The sequence below is a fragment of the Vitis vinifera genome, chromosome 18 (assembly GCF_030704535.1).
Source record: "Vitis vinifera cultivar Pinot Noir 40024 chromosome 18, ASM3070453v1".
NCBI lineage: Eukaryota > Viridiplantae > Streptophyta > Magnoliopsida > Vitales > Vitaceae > Vitis > Vitis vinifera.
The window spans coordinates 3956422-3970199 of NC_081822.1; the positions used below are offsets into that span (position 1 = coordinate 3956422).

Genomic DNA, 13778 nt, shown 5'->3' on the forward strand with positions numbered 1-13778 from the left:
GCTTGCACAAACAAATTTCTTCTCGCAATCCCCCTTTTCCCCAGTTTTTCTTTTGTCGGAATTGCCCATCGTCCATGGTTTCAAAGAGTTCAGACCAATGGGTGTGTTGATGATCCACGGAAACGGCAAGACATAGACATTCCACTCGGATGGCATATGCTGAAATAAGTAATGGTCCAACTGCATTGATGGTCTCATGTTTCCAACTTTCAAAATATCGGAGTTTGATATTCCCAACACTTGAAGGTCCTGAATGCAAACATTTGCAGGATCATACAAAGTCCACATTTTAAAGAGAAGTTTGGGGTGACAATTAAAATAAAGTCGATAAGTTTGGCATAACATATACATGTATGTTATTTGAAGAATTAAGTTGACAAGTTTGACAGAACATATACATGTATGTTATTTGAAGAATTATTCATGGTACCAATTCAGCAAGCTATTTAATGACAATAAACCCCAAATCAATACACAATTAAATCATTTCTTCTGTGACCCTTTTTTTTTTTTCCTTTTTCTCTTCTTCATCTACCGAGCTCCTAATCCCACCCAGTTTGTTTTCTCCTTCACAAGCATTGGAGAAACTCCCAGATATTTTACAGTATGAAACACAAGATCAAAGAAGCAGATAACAGTCCTGGAAATTGACTCGCAGGCTTCTTGTTTCTGCAGCCACTTGAAATCAAGAACCTTTGAAATATGTAAAGCTTCTGAAATGCATCTCACCAACCATCTAATAGGAAAGCATGATGAGAAAAGAACACCAGTTGGAGAAGTTCTGTCAATCCTGTTATTTGGGTTTTATAGGATAGAGCACGAACACCGGCTCTTCTTTGGTGAATCATCCTGCTGTTTCTCTGTGACAAAACACATCAAATATAAGCCTTTTGTGTTGGGACTGTCATTCTTCTTTAGCATATATCCAATGTACAAAGTGTTTTCAAATATAGAGTCTTTGGTCCATTTATATTAATATCTCCTATTGTGTGCATGTTTAATTTTCACATGTCTCCCAATACACAAAAGATTGTGTAAATTTATAGAGAAAAAAAAAAAAGTTGAAATCACTGAATGATCCTCATTGATTTTCAAAAATTGTATTATGCTATCATTACAGATATCTACAAGGAAGCAAGAACTAGCACGCTACAAATCAATGATTTGGTGGTGAAATATTAGTGAAAGCCACAAATAAGCAGATGCAGAATGGTGTGTAGAGCTCATTGTAGATGGAGATGCTAACTTTCAACAAAAAACAATTGGCTGCAAAGAAACAAAAAAAAAAAAAATGGCACTTCCAAAGTGCCGTGCAATTGATGCATAATAGCTTTATGCAGCAATGTGCATTAATATGACAAGAAACCAACATTTTGTGCGATCAAGAGGCATGATATTCATAAAGTGAGCATAGTCAACATCAAAATGTTGTATGGGCTAGAGAAAAACTACAAAATAAGAAAAGAATGCACTCAAAAACATGCAATCGTACAAAATAGAAGAGACTTATCTAAAATACATGGTGTAACAGTAATTGGTGCTGTTTGGAGTGAATAAAATCCAAGATGACAGCCAGGAGAAAGGAACTAAAATGTAGTAAGGGACAATTGGAACTGCATGCTTTGACGGAAATTATTGCCTGACATGTTTGCGGAGTATTGCTTTCAAGGAAACTAGACACTAGTAATCATAATAAACGATGATCAGTTTATTGTTATTACTACCATAACAAACTGTAGTTAGTTTCCAGAAAACAAAGCATAATGTCATGGACTTAGGCTTTTCCTAAGCTCATGTGAAAGCTGATGCTAAGTTGGACAATCTTGACGACCATATATGGGTACACAAGTCATGGATACACACATACATAGAGTACATACAAGTATGTCTAGTGGAAAAAAAAGCAGAGAAAAAATTCTGTTTGGTGAATTACCAGTGTTTTTGTCTGACAAAGGAGGACGAACGACAACATGCATTGTGATGACCCCTCCTGGAAGTTCACCAACTAGGAGTCTGGACTCAGCAAGTGTTCTGTTGTTTTCAAGTATCTTTCCTGCGTTAATAAGCTTCATGTCGTTGATAGTCTTTGGACCATTTTCTTTGTCTACCAAATGGAGAGATAAAGTAATGAAAATCAGAAAATGGTAATATGATTTTTAAACTAAACATAAGTCAAGGTCCAGGATGTTGTATCAATGTGCAAACAAATAGAAGAGTCTAAGCTCCCCACTGTAAATTGAAGAACATGAAAGCTAATGATTCTAGAATAAAACAAATAACAATTAATTTCTTGTAGATGTAGCTACATTCTAAGCTTATAATTGTAGAAATATTTTAGTAGCTCTCCTTAGTTCTTGTGAATGATAATCCATAATTTTGAATGAACTAACAACCTTTAATACACGGGAATAACAGAGCAGGATTGTGTTTCCATCCGGTTGATAAGGCACTTTGAAAATGAGTAACAACAGAAGTAACAATGCTTCTTTACTTCACTTCAATATCACAAGTTGAAAACAAATGTGTTATTTAAAGACCTGTATGTATACTCCAGAAGAATGAGCATCAAAACTAAGTCAAAGAATATCCATAATAAAAAGTATAGGTCTGTCCATTAATCAACAGTTTTTCCTCATAGATTGCTGTTATGAGCTTGAACATTTTTAACCATCTTGATCAATATGAGAACATTGCCTTTACCAAGAGACAAATCACCTCACCTGCAGAAACCAAGATTTAGAAACTTTGAACTTCTGAAGATTACAAAAACTGAGTTTTGGGTGCAATCATCCTGATAAAGAACCTCGATTATGCACCAAAATAACATCTCTTTCACATGTATGTATTAGTTCTGATGAAAGAGTCTCATTCTACAGGTCTGAAAACCCCAAATTGCGCACCAAAAAGAAAAAACAAAAAACAATAACAAATCATTAGTGCTAAGTTGAAAAGCTATTACAAATTGTCATCATAATGTAAAAGAAAATACAAGGAAAAGTCACTTTTTCTGCATCCTGTGGCAAAATTCGAAAGGAAAACTGTCTAAAACACGGCCACTTGTGCTCCATGGTTCCAAAACAAATTATCTACAGAATTTTTCTGAAGCAAAAGTGAAAATTAAAAAATAGTGACATTTTCTCCTGAAGCAAACAGGAAAAGACACCACAAAAATTCCCCTAGCTCCATGATGCTCAGTATGATAAAAAAGGAAGCCCTAATTTATGAATCTTATTCTTTTTTCAGAAAATATATCCACAGTATTTTCTGTTGAAACAAACATTCTCATAGAAGAAAAAATTCTCAAGAAACCCATCTAATACACAATCTAAAAAAGAGAAGGCATGATTCTTTAAATACAGAGGTGTAAATGTTGAGCCAAATCATGGAAAACATGCATAGAAGGAAACAAATATGACAATAATCTGAAAGAAGCCAACATATCAAGATCCATGAAGCAGGGGGATTAAAAGGGTAAAAAGGATTTGCAACCTTTAGGCCATTGTGCAAGTATCTTTTCTTTGAGAGATCCCACAGAGGTAGTTGGATTATACTTGTTTGGACCGATGTCGGTGCCATCAGCAAGCCTAAACTTAAGCTCAATCAGCTCTTCTCCCGCCATTGATGAGCCCTTCCAGAAAAAAGTCCACCTCAATATCCAATAATCTTCATCAGAACACACCTTCACTACCAAAAACGATTCATAACCTCCCTACGAAATTCAGCGAGAGAACTTCACCAGAGAAACGAGAAGTCTTTCCTATCAAGTGAAAATCAATACCAAAGAAGAAACAGTCGGGAACCCAGATCAAATCTCGTCAGATTATCAATTAGAATCATTCAAGCCATTCATATACAAGCAGAAATCAACAATTTCTTGACGCTAACAGTGGTCAGAATTCCAAATAATCAAATCCTTATGCATCGGAAACAAAAGTCCATATTCAAGGCAAGAAAATTTGGGATTCTTGGGAAAATTTTTGGAAACGCAATGACAATCAAGCTACAACGAAAGTGGATCAATACCCGTCAGCTCAAGGGGGACAACTTCTCGACTTGCTTGATGTAGAAATAAAGAAAGAAACCACCCAAATAGGAACTTTCCAAATCAGATTTTCATTTTTCCTTTTCTTTACCTCTATCTAACAGAAAAATCTAATCATTTAGAATATCACACTTTTACCAAGCCACCCATATATTTTGCACTTATTTACCAAATAACCCCACCATTTTTCTTAATCTTTACCTGGCAAAAATGAGGGCAGGAGAAAAATACTAGAATGATTAAAGATGTGTGTTTTAAAAGGGCTGGACCTGTTTGCCAACCTACAATTAGGAAGACCTGGTCAGGAATGGACGTCACGTCTTGCTTTATCTGAAATCAAACACGAAAACAAAAATTATATTTGGCCTGTTGCAGGTGGTTGAAGCCTTCAAGGAAAGCTTTGCTGCTTTGTTTGAGTCAACAACTTCCATTTCACCATTTTAAGGACTAAGGAGCAGTCTTTTCTACCATTTTAGACTGATTTTAAATTTCTAACCCACTTTATTTATTTGTTGGTACATTTATGATCAGATTCTGTTTTCCAGAGCTTGTCTTTTGGCTTGGGATGTTCTCATCCCAAAGTTAGTATATTTAATAAAAAAATAATTATTAATATTGTTTAGGTATGCAGTGGTATTTATGGATTCAATACAAACACAAGTAAAAATAAAATTAGGATATAAATAATGAGACATAAAAATACATAGTCTAGATTTTATGTTCACAAATTATATTTTTATTAAAATAAATATAATTTGAATGATTTTACAAACTTCCCATTCATGACAAGTGAGTATCTCTCCAAGTACAAAGTGGAAGCCTCCCATGGAATTGCCTGTAAGATTTTATCGGAGCCCATCAATCCATCAATCTTGTGAAGTCTATTTCTCTTATATTATGGAAAGTAATGAATCAAAAGCTGTAAAGAGAAAGTTTTAATACTCACATTATTATGAATTGAAGAAGGATGAATAATGAATTGGGTGTTGAGAGTGACATCAGACCACTACAGGTAGACCCCACCAAGTTTAACTTAGTTTCCCCAAATGATTTATTCGACAAAGGACCAGAGGCGAAGGGCAGTTGGGGTAGTGGCTTTGCATTGATTCTCTATGACTAGAGGCTAGAGGCTAGAGGAGGAGGACAGGCTCGTTCTTCTTTTGAGATATAGAAATAGAGAACATTCACACCCAAGCACAAAATCTAAAACAAATATTTACAATAGATTCTCTACGCCATTAGCCGGGTCTTCTATATTTCTATCATCCAAAAGCAAGATCTACTTCACAGAATTATTAGAATCAAACATTAAAAACCTGCAAAGAATAATTACTAACACCAGATTTGCTCAACGGGAAGCATCCAACTGATCTCAACATTTAAATTGTATAATGCTAGATTAGGTTTTTTAGAATAATCCATAGTATACCGCCACATACAAAATCATTTTGAACCCACAAACACAATTAGCACTCTTAGTACACAGAAAAATGAAGATATGGACCCCAACCCCAAAATCTCATCTCATCTTTTCCGTGTACCAACCAATGAAGTCAGGGTTGTTGGAAGGTAAACTGAAACCATAATTTTTCAAGACTTGAAATTTGGAGAGGAGGTCATTACTTATTAGTAGGTGGCTTAGGGTGCCTCGCATCTCTCCCCCTCTAATCCTTAAAGGTCTGGTAGGCTTTCCTCTTTTGCCTACCTGCTCAACTGCATATATAGAATACACACTACTAAAACAAACAGTTTTGGCAAGAAGATGGATTATTAATAGCGGTCGTAAGTTTTTGGGATGTACACACTTGGAGTTGCTAAATGAAACATACCAACCCACCAAAATAAATAAATAAATAAATAAACATATATAAACACAATTAGAAGTCAATTCTTTGTAGTTGCTTCCACGTCTACTCTTAGTACCATGGAATGAGTCTCTTCATTTTGATAGGAGGATTCAAAATGGCTGCTTTAGACATTGCTTTTTTCATCACCACCATCATCAAGATTCTTCTTTCCACTTGTTAATATGTTAAAATCTAGGCAGCAGGTTCAAGCCCCAATGTTGAATCAAATTCTAGGTCAATTCACCAAACTCTCCAACAGTAATAACACACCACAACCACTTACAAGACCTGAAAAGCGTTACAAGCTCCCATAACCATGCATAGAATGGACAAGAGGATCCTCCCTCTTGAGACATCAGTTCACAATAGCTAACACCAATCCCTTTTGAGCCAAGGGTTGAGTATAGCTAAACTTGAAATTCAAATAAATTCAATTGAAAAGCTTCTATTCATAGTGATTGCAACACACTAAAATTCCATTTCAGTCATTATGACATCAAAGTAGCAATTTCTTATAAGGAACTAAAGTATTATCAGAAAGAGAAAAGTAAAGGCAATCGAAACAGATGATGAACAAACGTTTTTTTCTTTTTTGGTAGGAAAATAAGAACAAAAATATATTAAAAGCACCAATAAAAAGTTGGCGAGCACAGTACACTGGAAATATACATGTGAGAAAATAAAAAGAAGCAAGCTACAACCACATTCCCAATCAAGAACTTAGAACTCAACCACTCATAATATCTATCAAGTAAGGTGGACCAGTTTGACTAATCAACTGTAAGATACTCCCAAGACCATATGCATAGATTAAAGAGAGATAAGGGAGTCCTTGAGAGAGGAGAAAAGTGGGAAATAAAGCTTTGAGCAAGCTTTAATCTAAAGTAAACAACAACAGAGTAGTTTCCTGAATGTTTCCTTCAGTTCATGTAGAAGAAACTTGATTCCAAGTAAGAAACATGCATGCATAACAAAACCTAAGATACATGCTAAGAACTCCTATAGAAGCTACAAGAGTTTAATAAAGAAAAGACCTCACAAAAATGAAGCAATAAGGCAACTGCAGCATGCTTTTAGAAATATATTAAATTTGCATGTTGGTAAAAATAATACAGAAGTTTATCATACAGTTACAACGAGAGAGGATACATGATTCTGCGGACAGACCACTAGCCATGAAAACCAAGGTAAAATCCTGTCTCAGTGAAGACAAAAGAAATACATGGGTTCATCTTTAAATAGATTATGATCCAACATACCAGACCTGAAAAATCCAACAACATTGGCAATTGACATGAAGAGGACACCAGATTCAAAGGATGCAGGGGTCAAGAACAGATGAAAAACTTGCCAATGATCTTCTGGATATTATAACTTTTGACTTGTGAAAATACTGGTCACAGAAACATAAGGAAATCCTATCCAAATGATGAACTATTACCCTTGCAGCAGAATGAAATTTTCATCAAACACTGGTCCTATGTGCTTGCACCCACACTAAGAGATAGTAGTGATCTTCTCACCATATAACATATTAATATAGGTTACAAGACACCAACACCAAGGTTGATCAGCCATCTTATATACACTACTAAATATCAAGAACTTGACAACTGACCAGTTCTGCAGTTCCAAAATCCCTTGTGGCAATAACCTTCCAAACAACTGTTTCTGTTTCTGCCAATAAATCAGAATGTTCATGTGAGGAGGCAGCTGAACAAGAAGGTGAGGTTGATGGGGGAAAACCCAAATTATCACGCAGATCAGCCTGCAGAACAGCAATGTCATGATTGGCATCTTTTGTGATGATGTGAAGTTTGCCATGAAACCCAGCAAGTAAGTATGGAGATTCTGAATCTGTAAAATCACAGATAGGAACCTTTCCTATAACAACTTTCCAAGCATCTTCTTTTTGATCATAAACCTTGATATTGCCACTATCTAGGGAACTGGAAGGGTCAAATGCATATAATTCACCATCTACTACAACGCTTAATTTTGTACCAGCCTGCCGTGCAGGCCAACCATCCCCCATACCAATTGGCATTTCAACCCATGAATTTGTTTCAGGATCATAAATCTCTCCTCCAACATCTACAAAAAAAGGCCATGAGTATAAACTCTGAGGGACACATAATCTTCCCATGTATGAAGTCATTCCGGTGGCAATAGGCTTTAGCATGTCTGCCAAAAAGGCAGTGGGTAACACCTGAGCTCTTGAGAATGGCATGCTTGGTATTTGAGACCATGTATCAGTGCAAGGATCAAAAACTTCCGCAGATTGAAGAGGAGTCAATCCACCTCTGCCCCGACTAACCCCTCCAACAACATAAAGCTTGTCGTTTAATATACCAGTCTTACAGTAGGCCCTGCCTGTTGACATTGGAGTCACTTCACTCCATGCATTCAAAATTGGATCAAAACGCCAGACGCATCTCATTGTTGAAGCACTGGAAAATCCACCAAGAACATAGAGGCATCCATCAACAGCTCCAATAGCACAACCACAAAATGGCATTTGATCCAATGTATCCTTCCGCCCAAGCCAGCCCCTAATTACATCCGCAATTTTGATGCTTGGCCCCACCATATTCCACATCCAAAGCCCAGATGAAACCTTCCTAGATTCTTCTTCATAAACAACATTAGGCATTGATGGCAACCTCTGCCATCTTCTTGACAAAGGGTCCAAAGCATGCCACAAAAGTCTATCTTCTTCAACCTTAGTCAATATGTATAGCCATTCTTCTGTTTTTCCAAGTTCTTTTCTTAAATTGAAGAGTTCTGGACTTGTAATGGTTGCCTTCCAGTTCCGTGACACCAACCTCAAATCGAAATAGCAAATTCTTGGAAGTCTAGCAAGAATAAGGATTGATATCTCATCAGGAAGGCTAGGAATCAATCTTGGATTTTCCTCATTAAAGCTTGAAGACATCCTTTGCCTCTTGCAGGTTTCATGCTGAGACCCCTCATCATGCTCGCTTGTCCTACTCTTGGGCCCAGCCAAGCTCAAGAAAGACCCCATTTTTATCACACAATATCTGAAGAAACTCCTGGGTTATTTTGATACTTTATCAAACCCCTCTTCAGTCCAATAGCTGTAAGACTAATATACTGTACCACAAGCACATCAACACTCAACTCTACAGAGCCTTAGTCCCAAGTTCTCAACTACTTGAGGTCAGCTACATGAAATCGCTTTCCACCATCCATCAATGCAAGGCTAAATAACCAGAAAAACAAGGCCGGTATAAGTGTAAATCCAAGAAGCCAGCTTTAATTAAGATAGACAAATGAATAGAAATTTGAGAACATGTCAGAACTCTTAAAATCTCAAACAATCAGAAAACTAATATATGGATACTACAAAGATTACTCCTAAACTTCCTTAAATTGTGTGTGTGTGAGTGGGAGAAAGAGCAGAAAATAAAATGAAAGTTTCAAATAGAACCCCCAAAAATAAAAAATGAAAAATCAAATAGTTTAGTACAACCCGTCTCAAAAGGAAACAATCCTGCACACCTTCAATTTCACAACATTTACTTCATAAAATAAAAGTTTAAAATTCATACTCTTTCTCACTTGCGACGGAACTGAAAATTCAATAAAGATAATTAGAACAACCTCAAAAGAAGAGAAGTTTTTCAATAGAATACTAGGATGCCAACAATTTTATTCATTTCATCTGATTCCACATAAAACTAAATTCCGGGAATAATTTCTAGGTTGGGTTTTGAAGCACAACATAAAAAATATATTGATAATTTATTGCAGAAAAGTAATTATTATCCTGCAAAAATGGCCTTCCCTTTCCATTCAATTAGGGCGTTAGGAAAATACATCACAATCGCAATCACAAGGGCACCGCCTATCGGAAAGCTTTAATACTTCGTTTTCGTCTAAACAAACAAGGCCTTAGCTCAGTTTGATCGGTTCAACAAAGGGAAACGATATAATAATGAAATAAAAAAAGACTAATCAAACAACACCGAGAAAATCCTAACAATTCAAACAAAAACCCCAGTCACAGAATTCCAAAAAATCCGATCAAACGAAATGCAACTCTTATAAAGAACCCTAAAAGAAAACATACTCAAACGTTGAAAACAACCGAAACAAGACGACGATCTCAGAATAATCCACCCAAAATCAAGCTGGTAATGGAGCAAGAAAATCAAAATCCACAAATACAAAAACGTAGATCCTTTGATCACAAGAAAGATTGAGCATGAATTGACGTCAAGGATGGAACCCTAATCGGGGGTTTCGGTAAGGACCATTCTCTCTTTCCTTATTGGAGTATATTTGCTTCCTAGTCTGGGAGCCGGTATGTGCGAAGCTTCCGAATTATTTTGATCCGTTTAATTAAATGATGCCACGTGTAAGCGTGGCGGGCGACGACGTGTGCGGCGGCATGTTTCTGTGGTGGCCTGCAGCACGAAAATATCACGTGGTGCGCGATCATGGGATCATGGGATGGTGAGATCATGGGATCATACTCGATTCATGTGTTTTGTTTTCTTCGTATTCTTGGACCGTGACATAGATTTGAGTCTCATATAATTATATTAAACCTAACATATTTGACATTACTCTAATACTAATAGGACTGCATCGCCAGATTTGGAATTTTTACTTATGCTCATCTACTATTCAACAATTGACCTCAGGTGTTCATTTTTGCCGGCATGCCTCTCAATTTTTAATATTTTTATGATTTTGCTTTATGAAAGCAATATATATTGTTGTTATTATTATGAGAATGTTTTATATCATATAAATATTAAATATTAAAAACTTTAAAAAAAAAAAGTCCATAACCAACTCAAGCCCAATTCTCTCGTGGGTCATATACTTTGTCCTGGTCCTAGTTAGGATGGGCTGATGGTGTTATACTGTCAAATCCAACATGGTTATCAAAATATGCTCATGCTGGTTTCTTTATTTATTGTACATGCCAGGAAAAACCCAGGCTAATGGGCTTGGGAGCCAATAAACAGAGCTCATCACAAGAGAAGGCTTATGGCAAAAGAAAAGAAGAAACATAACCAGTAAAGTGTAACCACAACATAGACTAGATCTCTGACCTAGGTGTATATGATGTTGTCGAGCATGGGCCCAAACATATTGGAGGAGTCTGATGATCCCCTATCCACGAATGTCAAGCACCTGCGTCCAAATCGACTTTTTTCATGCATCATCTTCACCGGAGGTATCTCCGGCATTGAAGAAGCCAACGTTGTCATGGACCCTTTCTGCGTCGCAATTCCATCCACCATCTTAGTAGGTTGCTTCCCGTTCTCATCATCACAACTCTCATCATCATAAATGTCAAAGTCAATCAGTTCAGTTTCTGTGTATTTTTCTGTTGCCCCGGGAACTCCTTCCATGAAATATAGATCTTCTTCTTCCACCTGCTCGTCCTTGTCGTCAACTGTGTGAGGATGCCCATTGGCGTTGTCAAGAGACACAAGAGAGAGCAAGAGACGGCCGTGCTCCCTCTTGGCTTCGAAGTACTCCTGGTACTTGCCTCTCTCCTCCGTAAGTATCAGCTTTCCATCATTTGTGTATCGTCTAGTTAAAACCCAAGGCATATGGGCGACCAAATTCCCTGTTCCTGCTAGTAAAGGTATTGGGGGCGGGTATTTCCTTTTCGTTGCTGGTTCTTGACTTCCCTTGTTTTGACGTCCGTTGTTGTAGGGCTTGCTTTTCTCTACCGCTGCTGTGACTAAATCTTCATATGGGCTCATGTAAACACCACTCTCGGTCCCAATTAAATCACCCATCACAGAAGAAGGATACGATAAGAAACGAGGCAATGAAGGCAGCGACGAATTAAAGGAAGAAGAGGACGATGACCAGGAAGATGACTTAGACAGTGATGCTGAAGCTGATGCTGATAAGATCTTGTAGGAATGGACAATGCCGGAACCGGCGTTCAACTTGTGAGGTGTCTCCTTTTCAGAAATGGCCATCAGGGCCTTGAGACCCAGCTGCAGATGCTGGTGGGTTGGAACATCTTCTGGGTTCTGCATGGGAGATGGAAACATTGCTGCCCAACACACTACCCCACAAAGAGTTGAAACTAAGGACTCAACCTTTCAAAAAAAAACCCTTCCCTTGACAACTCCATGCTTCCTTGAAAATAGAAAGAACAAAGAGAGGAAGGGTTTCCTAATTTAAACCCTAGCAACTCCCAAAAAAAAGAAACTCGAGAAGAGATAAGGAAACATGCAAATACCCGCTGATGTTCAAGAGTCAAATCTTGGGGCCCTTTTTACTTGGATCTTCACTTCCCAACTTCGCATTCAACCTGAAAAAAGAGAACAATAAAGAAAACTTAAAATTACTGGGAGCTAAAAATATAAATTTACGCTTTCTACCAGTTATCACCGACTTTGGATGGGTAAAAGATAAAAGTTAGAGATCATGAAATTGGAAGTCCTGGGCCCTGGCATGGATACTTGGCTACACCTGTGATAGGGATGATATACGTGGTAGGTACTCCTTAATATGTATGTCTTTTTGTGGGTGCAGTGCCATTCACCCTACGGTTAGAACCCAATGGGTCAGCATATATTAACAGACAGCCTTGACAGATAGCTCCCACATCACAAGAAGGATCCCATAACTTTTCTTTTTGGATAAATCTCGAAAAATAAAATGATCAAACTGATGCTCCCTTATATTGGATTTTAATTTCGGGATGCTTTTTATAAAGTTACAAATCTTGTAGAAAATTATGTACAAGGATTCCTACATTGTGTTGGAGAATTGGGAACTGTTTGAAAAGGTGGAAAGAAGTGCTTACGCGTCAAAAAAGCCTCGCCAGGACGCAGCGGCAAGACTGGGGATGGAAGACCTGTAAGAAATTTGTGAGAACAGAATCAAACTGCAGCCTTGAAATTCACGAAGATAAAATCAAACTGAAGTTGAAAAGAAGAATGAGTATGAGAAAGTATACTATCAAAGCAAGAGGCATTTTAAGGGTAAGAGAAAAGGCTTAGAATTGGAAATATCCCCATTGCAGGGGAGAAAGACGAAATATCTTACTTTAAAGATATGCATTTTCACAGTCCATCTTCTGTGTAGATGAATAAAGGGAACAGCTAGATGGAGAAGATGAGAGAGAAAAGTAAAGCTTGATTGTCTTCTCTTCCCAGTTCCCAGTTCCCACCTTTGTTTCTTCCGTTTCTTTCTCAGCTCTCACGAGCAAAAGCTGAAACCCTCTATCCAACAAACTCTAGAGGGGCGAATGAGATATTTATAGGAAAATGGCCGGAGAGTTGGGTGAATGACTGAACTAGTCTTGGTTCAACTGCCCAAGGGGTAATGTCGGTGCTCACTCTGAGAAGGGTGTCAAGGTAATTTTTAGTTGTAGAGCATAATGAACCCCTCTGAAAGGTTCTGCGATGCATAGTTGCATACAATATGAGGACTTCCAAATCATCCGAAATCTGACACATTTTTTGGACCTTTTTGGACAGAAAGAGCGTGTGGACTCTACCGTTTCAAACCATACGCATACACTTTGTAAGCTTTGTCTTACATTTCAAAAGTTTATGCGGAAAAACCCAACATCACATCACCTGAGAATTCTTCCAATTCCCAAATGGAAAATCATGTTCACGCCATCAAGTTTAAAACCCTTGCTCACTCCTCAATAACTAAGCAAGCTAATGCCATAAGCTGCATATCCAAATAATCATTGATACCATGTATCATATTCTCCAAATTATTGCATAAATAATCAAAATTTAAATTTAGTGTCATTAGATGACGTATTTACTTCATCATACTATCAAAGTTATTAACACCGTGAATTTAACCAATCAAGAAATATGATTCTAAGAAAGATTAAGGGTGTAAATAAAATCAATTCAATCGGT

General features: G+C 37.3%; 3 protein-coding genes across 5 annotated transcripts; all 3 read right to left on the bottom strand.

Annotated features, from left to right (window-relative positions):
- Positions 1 to 332: 332 nt before the first annotated feature.
- On the bottom strand, positions 333 to 4298 carry LOC100243670 (membrane-anchored ubiquitin-fold protein 3). Of its 2 annotated transcripts, XM_002285779.5 has the most exons (4): positions 4024 to 4298; positions 3490 to 3757; positions 1934 to 2104; positions 333 to 860 (listed from the first exon to the last, which is right to left on the bottom strand). In XM_002285779.5, the coding sequence occupies exons 2-4, from the start codon at positions 3617 to 3619 to the stop codon at positions 805 to 807; spliced, it is 357 nt and encodes a 118-aa protein (XP_002285815.1). In that variant the 5' UTR covers positions 3620 to 3757; positions 4024 to 4298; the 3' UTR covers positions 333 to 804. The 2 variants fall into 2 exon arrangements, with proteins under 2 accessions (XP_002285815.1, XP_010664290.1); XM_010665988.3 differs by having other exon boundaries at positions 3490 to 4298.
- A 2635-nt stretch (positions 4299 to 6933) lies between these two features.
- On the bottom strand, positions 6934 to 10349 carry LOC100248808 (F-box/kelch-repeat protein At1g22040). Its single transcript, XM_002285780.4, has 2 exons — positions 9983 to 10349; positions 6934 to 9112 (listed from the first exon to the last, which is right to left on the bottom strand). Exon 2 carries the CDS (start codon positions 8912 to 8914, stop codon positions 7481 to 7483), a length of 1434 nt encoding a protein of 477 aa, XP_002285816.1. The 5' UTR covers positions 8915 to 9112; positions 9983 to 10349; the 3' UTR covers positions 6934 to 7480.
- A 446-nt stretch (positions 10350 to 10795) lies between these two features.
- On the bottom strand, positions 10796 to 13136 carry LOC100260859 (uncharacterized). Of its 2 annotated transcripts, none has more exons than XM_010665989.3 (4): positions 12943 to 13136; positions 12701 to 12751; positions 12131 to 12202; positions 10796 to 11953 (listed from the first exon to the last, which is right to left on the bottom strand). In XM_010665989.3, the coding sequence occupies exon 4, from the start codon at positions 11937 to 11939 to the stop codon at positions 10977 to 10979; it is 963 nt and encodes a 320-aa protein (XP_010664291.1). In that variant the 5' UTR covers positions 11940 to 11953; positions 12131 to 12202; positions 12701 to 12751; positions 12943 to 13136; the 3' UTR covers positions 10796 to 10976. The 2 variants fall into 2 exon arrangements, with proteins under 2 accessions (XP_010664291.1, XP_002284267.1); XM_002284231.4 differs by having other exon boundaries at positions 10796 to 12027.
- Positions 13137 to 13778: the final 642 nt, after the last annotated feature.